The sequence below is a fragment of the Morchella sextelata genome (assembly GCF_020137385.1).
Source record: "Morchella sextelata strain SCLS chromosome Unknown scls_2, whole genome shotgun sequence".
Taxonomy (NCBI): Eukaryota; Fungi; Ascomycota; class Pezizomycetes; order Pezizales; family Morchellaceae; genus Morchella; species Morchella sextelata.
In genome coordinates, this window is record NW_025408617.1 from 27,463 (window position 1) to 39,627 (window position 12,165).

Here is a 12,165-nt window from a genome sequence, read left to right on the forward strand (position 1 = left end):
GAACTGCACTTGCACTCCGCACTTGAAATGGTTCCAAGACTGTCCGTGCAGCATTGCAAAACGCCGATGCCTGCAAATGATGTTTCTTCGTATTGAGAATCAAGCCAATGACTTCCCCATTTACTTCACTTCTTATTCCTCCCATTATGTGCATCCAACCTTTACCGTTATGACACTACAAATCAAGCCAATGATATCAAAATCCTTGACCGGCCGGGCTTTCCTGGGCGGTTTCTGCTTCAAAGGGCTTCTATAGCTAGTCCTTAGAGGCTTTTAGTCGGTTGCAACTTTCATTACTTTGCACATACAAATTTATCATATGTGGGTGCATCTTGGCGCATTTTTGTATGGGTAAATAATGAAAATTGCAACCAACTAAAAGCCTCTATTGTTGTTTAAACTGTTCGCAGGTGGGATTATCGTTAAGTGTTGTGCATCGTTAACCCTGCTCTTGATCTACAGGAAACGGTACCCCCATCCGTTCTAGGGAGACAGATACTTACCGAGATCAGCGGGTACTCTGATGATGTTGCATGTCGCCAATCGAGCGCGTATGCGGGCATTACTCACCCCGCAATAACCGGGTAGCTAGAGCAGTGGGGAGCAAACTATGCCAGGTCACCGATTGTCGGCGATCGAGAGGTAGAATTATTGTAGAAACATGGGTCTGTCTGAAAACAGGGTTTGTATGGCTGGTTGGGCCATAGGAAGACCCCCATTTTCCTACAAAAACCTAACCACCCGCTATACAGCCACTGTTCCAAATGTTTCTTGCAGTATCGGCTGGGGTTGCGGTAGCGGAAGATCAATTCTGATAGACGAGATTCACAGCCGAATTCCATGTACAAATTGGAAAAAGGTGGTGTACTCTAGTGGATTAGCATATATACCGCAAAATCTCGAGCGGCTTTGGCTTTAATCCTGCGATAAAGGGCTCTGATCCCTTCCTTTAAGGTGTTTTTCAGCTCCTCCTTGCAACCGTCCGTATTAACTGAGATTTTGCGGTACCGTGTTGATTAGAACAAGCAGACATGATGAAGTTTAGAGCGCTCTGGATCGAACTGAAATTTCTTTTTTTCTCAACCCCGCCTGAAGCTAACCAGTAGAAAATGGAAGGCAATCCTTCGGTGGGCTAAATATGACACTCAGCATCCGTGCAGGACGGCAAATTATGATTCAGAACGCCTCTAACTTTATGACCACCTGTGTGACCGTCCGTTTATTCAAATTAATAGAACAGACGGAAGACTCGATCGGAGCTGAACAGAAATATCAGCAAGCCCCAGATGAATATTCGAAACAACGTTCCACCCGTACAATGGAGATGATACTCAAACTGGGGTCTCAGCTTTTTTTTTCTTTTTTCCTCCTAAGAGTATTGATGATGGAATGGTGAGATAGGTATTGCACTGTATAGAAAAATTGTAAGACCTGTTCCATCTTCACAACCCCGACATTAGCAGTTCATTTAGCACATGCACTCTCAGCTGTTGCGTCTTTGCAAATTCCTCCTACAGTCCTTGCCCGATTGGTTGTAAAGTTCACGCACCCACACATGGTACCCAATTCTAAGCATGTCTCCCCAATTCATCTATATAGTACTACAATCTATATAGTACTACAATCTATATAGTACTACAATCTATATAGTAGTACAATCTATATAGTACTACAATATAGTATGTCCCAAAAATACTGAGACATTTTAAAGCTGTTTGGTTGGTCTGTCGTGCAGATTTGCAGGGATTACTTGACTAAGCACAAGCCATTAAATATATCACTCAAACCAAATGATAAATTATTGAGTAGATCAAGAAATCAAGAAAGGGTGAACTTACTGGGAGGGGGCGCTCCCAAAAACTGGGGCAGATTGAGAAGATTGAATATCAAGAAAGAGAGTGAATTGGCTGGGGGAGGTGAATCCCCGGGGCGCGCGGGGCCTAAGGTCCCCCGCGCCCCCAAACTGGGACAGACCGAAGCACTTGACCTCTACAACTCGCGGAGATAGTACTAATGAGATGTCATAAAGCTTTTCTATCTGTGAGTTTATACTATGGTACAGGAAGGATTTGCATGTTCCGATGTCCTACTCTTCTTCCAGAGCTGAATCCTCGTCATAAATTGCTCAACTATTACGTACGACAGGTTGTCGAGCTACTCGATGGTAGTGAATTATCCCACATGGGATTATCGAACTGAATCAGGATCCGCACTCTTATCTCTTGTAACCCAAAATACCCCGCCCCCACATTCTGCCATTATGCTACACCTGGCTAAATGTTTCATCTTCTTGATTTGGACTTCACTCACATACAGATGTCTGACCCAGGAGCTACTAGCAATGACGCTCCTCAGGAACGTAGACATCACGCACCAAGGGTTAGGGTTGCCATGATAATCTATGAATATAATGCCTCGACCCTTCCCCAGGTCTATTGAAGTCAGTAAGAATCCGTAGCAAATTTACATCTACAACAATTATCTCTTCTGCTTTCAGTCTATCTGCCTATAACGCTTTATAACTGCTCAACACAATGGCTTCATCCAAGGAGGTTGACAGTCGCCTGAACACGACGTTGAAAACTCCATCAGGATGTCACTTCTCACAGGTGAGTAAAGTCAACAATCTCAGATTAGAACTTTTCAACCCAGTCTTTCCGCAATTCTAGTCTCCACACATAAGTTGGTCAACTAAACTGTCTCTATTCCCAATTAGGTAATCGCGGTGACGCAAGGGTCCATAAACCAGAGTCTCTTGATGCTATTCAATGAGAGAGAAGAACTCGCAAAAGTTTCGATCAAACACCCTGTTGGAAAGATGGAGGCCGAGTTGAGGTCAGGGACGGTCACAATTCCCGTGGACGGGAATAATTTGGGTACGGTTTATTATCATTGTCGTTTCCTATCTGGCTGGGTAAAACTCTACGATGATGACGAGGGGTAAGCAGAATCTTTATCACTTGCCAAAATCATTGAAGTATAATCTACGAGTAATTTCTGATAACTATGTTAAAATCAGGGAATTGGGCAAGCCGATCGACATCAAGGATTGGGATTTCGCCTTTTCCATTGATATTAGTAGCATCAACATGGACCCGAACTCACCTGAGTACGACGCGGTGAAGAATGTCATCCATCAGCCTGGAGACTACTCTATCACGCGCCTTTATCTTGATTTCAACAGTAGGTCTTGATGTCCCTTGAGGTTTGGTGAAAAAGGACTAAGTAACTGTGTATATAGCCGCCAGGATTGTGAATTTTAGGTGAGAGAAAAACCTCTTAATAAGTTGACTTACTAGTGCTCACGTAATTCTAACTTAAATTTAGCGAAAAGGACAGTTCCTTCAATGGCCGAAAGTGGAAGAACGCCAACGAGAAAGGCTACTTCATCAATCTGATGCAAAAATGGGGTAATCCAAACAACTCAATTATGGCAAATCCCAAGAATACCACCGTGGGCTACGCCGCTGTCACAGATAATCCCGGAGCCGTCAATAGGATTGCACCCACATTCCCCCCAACCTCACTTATCTTTCAGAGGTATCCCTACACTCCGCCGGAAGGGAAGCCACACCAAGGTGCAGACGAAAAAGGTGACAGGAATATGCTACTGTACCTCGAAATGACCGATAACGATCCCCTCCCCTCAGAACGTATGTTATTACTTAACTCAGGCAACTTTGCTATCCCTGGCATGGGTGGTACTATCTGCATATCAAGAAAGAATTTCTGGGATAAGTTTCTCAATCGTGGCCCAACGCCAGGGCTTCAACAGCTTCTCCGCGTATTTAATGAGGCTACTTTTGCTTGGGTCAAATGGGTCGAGGTATCAGACAATATATTCCTTTTAAGTGCCAACGCGGAGTACGGCGTAGGTCAAGGGAGTGGACTTGATAGTGAAAAAGACTTCTATGCCTGGGAGAAGGATGGCAACTTAGGATGGAAGTGGGAAAAGAGTGGTCACGAGAAAAAGGTAAAGGGCTGGGAGGATGCCTTTGACCGTACAAATGAGGTTTGGTGTAAGTATCCCTACCGAAGGGACAGTCTAGATAACTTTGCTAACGTCATAATGGCGATGATTAGGTAATACGAGTAACAAGATCAGCATTATCCCAGGCAAAGATGTGGCCAAGATATCGGGTAAAACAACTCTAAAGCACAAAGTCAATAGCCATACCGTGGGTGCTGGCGAGGGATTTGAGTAAGCGTCTCGCAATCTGTCTGTTATTCTTAACCTCGAACATATGCTGAGTAATACAGAGCCGTCGCCTCCATGAGCTGGGATTTGGACTTGACCCTTGTTTCTGTCCATGAAGGTGGCATGCAGATAACGCTTGACATACCAGCAGACAAAACCGAGCTTTTCAAAATCAGCAGTTACCAGGACAGTTGGCCCTTGAACATCCACCAAGAAGCAGCCGAACATATGAATAATTCCTTGAAAGGAAGTATTGAAAGAAGTCCCTTCGACCAGGTAAAGCGGCATCTCGAGTCAGCACTCAAGGGTACCGCCAGGTTTGTCTTGCCTGGGGCAAAGACATTCTTTTACAAAAATGCCATGTTCAATAATAATGGAGATGTGCTACTTCAACTCGAATACGACGGGTGAGTCAACTCTTTATTCAATTGAACAAAGATAGAACGGACTGACAAAATGGATTCTCCTTTTATAGGGTTTCTTAAAGATGTAACTGCGTGCGATACTATTCTCTGCCAAATGTTTATATGATTCCCGTCATGTATTTGCAATTGGAACGTCGAAAATTGAATTTATGTTTTTTTCTGGTGTGTGCTGCAATTAAGTCATAATTAAATAGTTGGACTCCCAAAGCAATTATGCAAAGCGATTTTTACACGCTTGGCCATGCAATCTATTCCTCTAGTTGTTTCATATTACGTAGGTCCCGCGCCTGTCTGTAGACGCTGCCATTATCTCCTTAGTCCAGACATTATGGTGGAGCGAACGCTCTGCACTAGTTAGTCTAGAAAGCCGCCTCCGTGGCAGAGCTCCAGCACTCGACACGAGGTGTGAATAGCTAAAACCAGCGTGTATATAGAGCAGGAATAATAATAGCAATAGTAATATATTAATAAAAATAGGAAAAGAAATAAAATAACGGTATTCGCGCCCGCGCACGCCCCACTATATATACGTGCGGACCACGGCTGTGTGATCCTGTGACCCACATCCCACGTCCCACATCCACGTCCCACGTCTCCTCCCGCTCAACCCCGCACCCAGGTATACCACAGCACAGTCCCAATTAAGAAGCAGCACTTGATTCTACACCCCCCCCCCCCTCCCCTTTTCCTCGGATTCCTGAGAGGCTCCATGACACGCAATCGGTTAGGTCCCCTCATCTCGTGCATCGAATCACACAATGTCACTCGCGCCAAGACCCCCGGCCTCGACTGATTACATGTATATATGTTTCCTGTCCTTTCCGCCCCTCCCCAGCAACACAGCGCCCAGGGGCGGGGGAAGCACAGCCCAATCCCAGAGAAGCCCGAGCTCCCATGCACCCTCGCTTAGCTCCTGACACCCAACTCGCTCCGTCCCCTAATCTTTTACAGCTAATCACACGCTATCACTCGCGCCAAGAACCACCACCACCACCACCAAGTCTCACTGCCCTTCCCGCCCCGCTCCAGCATGCGGCACCCCACAGGCCCCAAAGCCAACCGAGCTCACAGTCACCCTCGTCTCCCAACACCTTTGCACTCCGCCATGCAGACCACGTCCTACATCAATGTCAATGTCCCAACTCAACGTCAAAGTCCCGCGTCCCCATATGCATCTCGACGTCCAACGTCTACCTCCCAAGCCCCACGTCCCATCTTCCACATACTGCTCCCCGCCAATGCCGTACCCTGGTACAGAACAGCATAAGCCACAAAAGAAAGAAGCAGACGCCCTCACCTGGCTCCTGAGAACTCTGTGATACACATTCCCTTCCGTCCCAGTGCAGTTAATCACAAGAGATCACTCGCTCCAAGAACCACGCTGTCCCCGCCAAGGGAATCGTACGGCACCACCAACGCCCTGCCACCGCTGTACTCGAGTGTATCACAGCGCAAGCCAGAAACCAACCCAATCACACGATGTCACTCGCATCAAGAACCCCGGCCTTCGACTGTCCTTCACCCCCTACCAACGGCACGCCTGGGCGCAACAAAGCTCAACCACGGACCAACCTGAGCTCCCAGGCCCTCTCGGGTAGCTCCTGATAAACTACGAAATTATCCCCAATTCCGTACACTTAATCACAATATATCACTCGCGCCAAGAACCTTTCTGCCTGGCGATCGACAATCTCTACCAACACCCCACTCGGGTACAGAATGGTACAAGCCGAAAGTGAACCGAGCTCTCACATACCCTCATTCAACTCCTAATATATGCACAGGAGACCATGAGCACGTCCTACGTCAATGTCAACGTCCCATGTCCCACGTTCTATATCCCGCGTCCCTAGGTCCGATCCCCTCGACAATGCCGCGCCCAGATGCAGTACAGCGCAATCCCACAACAGTCCGATCTCCCATGCATCCTCGCTTACATGGTGGCACGATCTACGAAACCATCCCTAAGCTCCGTAAAGTTAATCATACGATATCACTCGCGCCAAGAACCATGATCGCAACCGTGCGATACAAACAATTTCGCACCAACGCCACCTACAGGTGCACTACAGCACAACAACAAAGAGCCAGGCACCTTCGTATAGCTGCTAACACGCTGTATGATACATACTCCATGACGTCCCTGCACAGTTAAGCACAAGAGACCACTCGCGCCAGCCACGAACTCCCACTACCCTTCCCGGCAAGCAACACCGAACCAATATACAGCACAGCGCAAGTCAAAAGCAAACAGAGCTCCCAGACATCTTCATTTAACTCCTAACATCCGTACGCGTTACCACGACCCTGTCCCATGTCGACGTCAGCGCTCCACGTCCTGAAGTCTATTCCACGTCCCATATCCTAGTTTGACGGCAAAAGTGTTTTCGTTAAATCCATAGAAGGGTTCGTACCAACTAGTTTGGCAGGACATAAAGATTCGGTCATTGGATCTTATTTCTCATAGGAAGGCTGTAGCAATTTAATCTCTCTTTTTGGTAATATAGTTATGCTTCTCTGTGAAAATCTTTACTTAAGCATATTTAATTATATAAGCATAGGGGACTTTTTTCCTTTTTTTTTCAGTTCTGGTGACTATAGCTATGATACTTTTGTTAAACTCACGGTAATGTTCTAAGAAATCGCCACTCTGTGTACCTCGCCCCTCGTGACAGCAAAGCAGAGCTTTGAAAACTCTCCCGGGTGTAGATTTGACAAGGGATAGGGTAAAGATCACTGTAGGGTAGTGCAGACCACCCTCTTCCCGCCCAACTACCCCATGTGCCTATTGGAAAGCAATCTCGGTAATGATTATTTTTGAAACTTGGAATAATGATTGCATTGCAGTACAGTTACGTTTGAAAAGTCCCAGTACCTCCTCCGCCTTTTCCACTGCTCAAGCTTGATCAACGGCGGATTGGAAAGATAGATGAAGGTAACGCTGCATATCTTACCATCCTCCGTATGTACTCTTGAAATACGGCCCGAAAATGCCTCGAGCTAACCCTATTTTGGATGATGATGTGCATGTCAGGACACTCTCGGGTCCAGAGTACACATGGTTAAACCCTTAGATTTTGAGTTCTAGCCGGTGGCATAGGAGGTCGGTTTTGACCAGCAACCGAGTCTTGGCAGTGATCTACAGGGTTTTACGGATCGACAGTGTTACAAGCAGCATCTATGGCCGAAATCCAGCTGAAAGTTTTGTTACTAACTATTTTGCGTTATGAGGACTAGGAAATCCGTACTACAAACATTGACCAATATGAACCTACGCGCATGATTATAGTTTATAGTGATCTGCACAGAGATAGAGTGCTTGCATTTATGGTGACCTGCGTTTGTTGATTTACACAAGACGAAGTCATGGGAACCTTTGCAGAAGCGAGTTATGTACATTCAAATGAAACCATACACTTTTTACGATGTGCAGATACAAAATCTCAGCTGAAATCCGCGTCGCATGCCTATTCATGGTACCTATCTGTTCTCCACGTTCTGATTGTGATTTGCCTTACAGGTGAAGTGGGGGGTTTTCTGCTCCTTGGTCTTCGCAACCCTGCAGCTGATCCTTGTATCCATTTCGCTTAGAGCCGGAGAGCGATAAGGCCCGGGCCGATCGCGTCGGCCGATCCTCTCCTTGTATTTTTAACAGGACTAGGACCGCATACCATACAAAATTGTCCCGTTGGTGGTTTGTATGGTACACGGACCCAGTCGTTTACCGGGTGTGCACGTAAAGTACGAAGACACCCCCATGTCCGTTTTTTTCATTGGTTGATTTTATAGCAATGCCATGGGGTAGCAACACAGCAACCAATGGTGCAGGATGGCTTTTACTTGGACTTATGTGGGAAAAAAATACTGAGACGTTTTGATATATTTTCACTTAAAAAATCTAATTTAATTGTTAAAAATACAAACAAAAAACCAGTAATATTGCCCGCGCCTACCGCTTTATCTGCACCACATTTCAAGCCCTCAACCTCTGTATGGGGTTATTATTTGATGAAATTGGGTGAAAGAGAGAGTCAAATTGAATGTAACGGCATAGTGCGAGTAAGGAAGAAGTTCGGGAAGGAGAATGATTAGTAATCGGATTTTCGTTTGTTGTTTCTCTTTGGGATTTCAGCAATATTTGAGTTTTCTTTCTATGAGCTTTCGTTATGTGAATTAATCATCAGGTTTTGGAAGATATATATATGGTTGTATTTTCTTTCTTTTCTCCTGATTCGAACTTCCTGTTATATCAAAATATATTCTATTTTCTGTCTTCGAACCTCCACGAACCCAAGTCGTATAACCTCTCAGTTGTGCCCCTTGATGCCAGTCCTAGTCTCGATCTCGCTTCAATTAACTTGAAGTGCTTGACCCTGTTCTCGTTCATTTCCTTCAACATTCTATCGTTAGGTAACTTCGTATATTATCTATCGATATCAAGTCTGATAATCCCGAATCCTGACCCTGACCCCGCACGAGGTGAAGAGTTTTCACCCATGTGACCCTGACTCATCTTCTACTATTCTTTTACCGAGAACCCTGAACCTCGTCCTAGTATTCCCGAGTGTACCCGTAACATTGAAGTGATAGAGGTTGCTGTCTCCAGCTTACTCCAAATACTTGTCTTGTCTGCCAAGTATTGTTTTAATTCAACAGCCTAATCAGAACCCTTCCCAGGCCCTCATTTTTTAAAATCCCTCAAAACAGGTTTCTCAGTACTTACCCTTAACCCCCGTACTTTATGTGACATTCATTCGCCCCCACCTATTACCGCCAAGATGAATGATCAAGCATGTTCAATGACGAGTGATAAAGAATGATCAGTAACGAGTAATCAAGCATGCATGATCTATACCACCCATCTCTTGTCGGAAGCTCATATAATCAGCCTCCTACTAACCCGAACTCCCACAAAATGCTCTTGAAATACATAGAATCAGAGGATCTCACTCAGCCTTTTACTTGACTCCCCTCAATTTTTTTTTTTTTTTTTTTTTTTTTTTGTTTAATTCATACTTCCATGCAGACCCTTGTCTGGTGACGCACCTATTCTCTACAAGTGACCAGTGCAGAGCTTCACCTTTATGAGATTTTAGTTTCAGGTGTGGAATACCTCAAACAACATCTGACTCCCCTCAATCTGTTGAAGATGAAGTTGATTCTTTTCCGAATCTGATATTACAACATATACAACCATATACCTTGAACTTCACTGTTTTCAATAGTTGATTGGTTTGCTTTATGCTGACTTTGAATCTACTTTGATGTCAAGTGCAGGCCTTTCCCATTGATACACAAGACAAAATTTGGCCTATAATAATTCTTATACTCTGGTGACTTACGAGTAATGATATTATTGAAACCTCTTTTGCCAATCTCATTTTTCCATTTAGTCGCCTTTTTCAGGAAAAGAACCTGTAACTCCGGTCATTGACCACAAGCTCGAACTATACCACAAGCCTATACTAGAAGCTCGTGTTTTTTGAGTTCTAGCCCCATCGAGTTGACTTATAGACAATACAGGGTCGCTGTCACTTTGTAGAGCTACGAAGACTGTTAATGTCTTATTTAAACCATAGTATGGTAAATATCGGTACCCAAGAATAAAGCAAACCTATGTGGTGTTTCAAATCAAAGGCCTGGTTTAAATCTACAATAAAAAGACTATAGCATTGTTTGAGTTAAACCATATGGGTGTGCTCACTTGTACCGCAGGCATTGAATGGTAGTGGACTCGCTGGAGTTATTCATGTGCTGGCAATGTTATCCACCCTACAATAGAGGGCCAGAATTTTGATTAATTGATACGGTGAGGAGCATTTGTTTCTAGATAAAGGATACAAAATAGAAGTACTGGGATATCTACGGATGAGTTATTATTAGTGCACTTGTACAACTTTAATGAGTAATCCATATCACTCCCTGTATTCGCTACTTCCATGTCATCCATGCCGATATATAAATCATAGATTTTGCAGATTCCAAATAATCCTAGCTCCCTGTATGATATGAACCTCAAGGGTGCGTGTGTGTGTGTGTATGAAGTCATTTGAATTGTTTCTAGGTACAACCATCGCATGCAGTATAACCTATGGCGTAAAGAACTATCCCCAATGCCAGTTCCCCCAGTTATAGTAACTATGGTATGCTACCAACCGCACTCCTCTTATAAGGTTGATGACTAAGGAAACCCCCGCCTGAGAAAAAAGGAGAAAAATAAAGATAACACAAAGGAAAATAGCGTAACCAAAGAAAAAAAAAGTACTAGTATCCCAAGAACCTCAGCTATAGTGACTATGGTATGCCACCAACCGCACATCCCCTTGAAGAGCAGATGGTGGGGGGAGAAAGGTTTGCCGACCTGAAAATGACGGCTTGGAGGAGGAGAAGGAGGAGCAGGAGCAGGTGCTGGTGGTCTTTGGAAGGTAACCTTCGAGCTCGATATCTGATGAGTTAGGGGCCCTGTATGAAAAGACCCCCAGTGAGGGTGGGTTTCGTCAGTGAAGAGAAGGCCCGGTGGTTGAGGTTGATAAAGGCTAACCAAGCCATTATGCGAAATGTGTCTTGTTTTCATATGACCCGAGTAATGGGAGTAAAAGGATCGAAGCAACCAGTCTTAGCAAAAAGAAACCAAAGAGAGGTCTTTATTAAAGAGGATCCACGCACTTCGTCAAGTCTTGGCGGAGTTGAGAAGGGGCTGTCGGTTGCTTGAGAGGATGACCTCAGGGGAGCGTAGAACTGTATCTATTGTATGCTGTAAAAAAAAAAAAAAGCTTTTTGACGTTACACACTCAGAAAGGTTGCAAGCTGGCCGATTTGTTACTCTCAAAAGCATGAGCCCACCTCCTTCACCACTCCACCACCATCTATTTCCACCTCCATCTCTAGTTTGCAGAGGATTTAATTTGTATTGCAACAAGGGTATTTGATCAGATGATTCTCATACACTACCCTAAAGCCATCTTTTTCCTTATATCATGGTATTTTCGGTAGGAGGAAAACAACCCCCAAGCCTATTCCCTTATCCCTCCATTTGTCATTATGATGCTGCCCCTTTAGAAAAAAACAAATCTGGTGTCGCTTCTGCCTGCACTACTTTGTTCTACAGTAGGGGACAATAATGTTAAATATTGCCACATCTTACGGGTTGTATATAATGAAATCGGGCCTTGGCTTAGGTTCCAATATGTATAAATAGGATATGTTTTTGACTCGACTTAGTAGTATTGTCAACCATGAAACGAGCAGAATCTGGTTTACAATATTAAATCGTTTAAAAGATATAGAACTATTGCTTAGAATTGGCATTTCCCAAAACAGTGTAACTAACTGAATTGGAATGGCGATAGTTCCATATATCATGTCAGAAGCTAGGAACGGATACCTTAGAGATCGGATTGCTTTAGGGATTATGGGGGAAAGTCTCTGGTAAGAGAAATATCATGTATATCGTGTCAGGAGCGAAGCAAATGTGCTTGGAAGCTTGACTTGTTTCTTTGTATTTATAGTATTCTCTACTCCGATATGCCATTGTGGGAACAG

The 12,165-nt window shown here is 44.5% G+C and overlaps 2 protein-coding genes across 2 annotated transcripts; both read left to right on the top strand.

Annotated features, from left to right (window-relative positions):
* Positions 1–2,534: 2,534 nt before the first annotated feature.
* Positions 2,535–4,683, top strand: H6S33_005292 (uncharacterized protein; the record flags this gene model as incomplete). The annotated part of the gene is made up of 8 exons (XM_044837280.1): positions 2,535–2,609; positions 2,717–2,940; positions 3,020–3,183; positions 3,242–3,263; positions 3,328–4,019; positions 4,084–4,201; positions 4,261–4,605; positions 4,674–4,683. The coding sequence occupies 8 exons, from the start codon at positions 2,535–2,537 to the stop codon at positions 4,681–4,683; spliced, it is 1,650 nt and encodes a 549-aa protein (XP_044698601.1).
* A 1,067-nt stretch (positions 4,684–5,750) lies between these two features.
* H6S33_005293 (uncharacterized protein) lies at positions 5,751–5,942 on the top strand (the record flags this gene model as incomplete). The annotated part of the gene is made up of 1 exon (XM_044837391.1): positions 5,751–5,942. One exon carries the CDS (start codon positions 5,751–5,753, stop codon positions 5,940–5,942), a length of 192 nt encoding a protein of 63 aa, XP_044698602.1.
* Between the last annotated feature and the right edge of the window lie 6,223 nt (positions 5,943–12,165).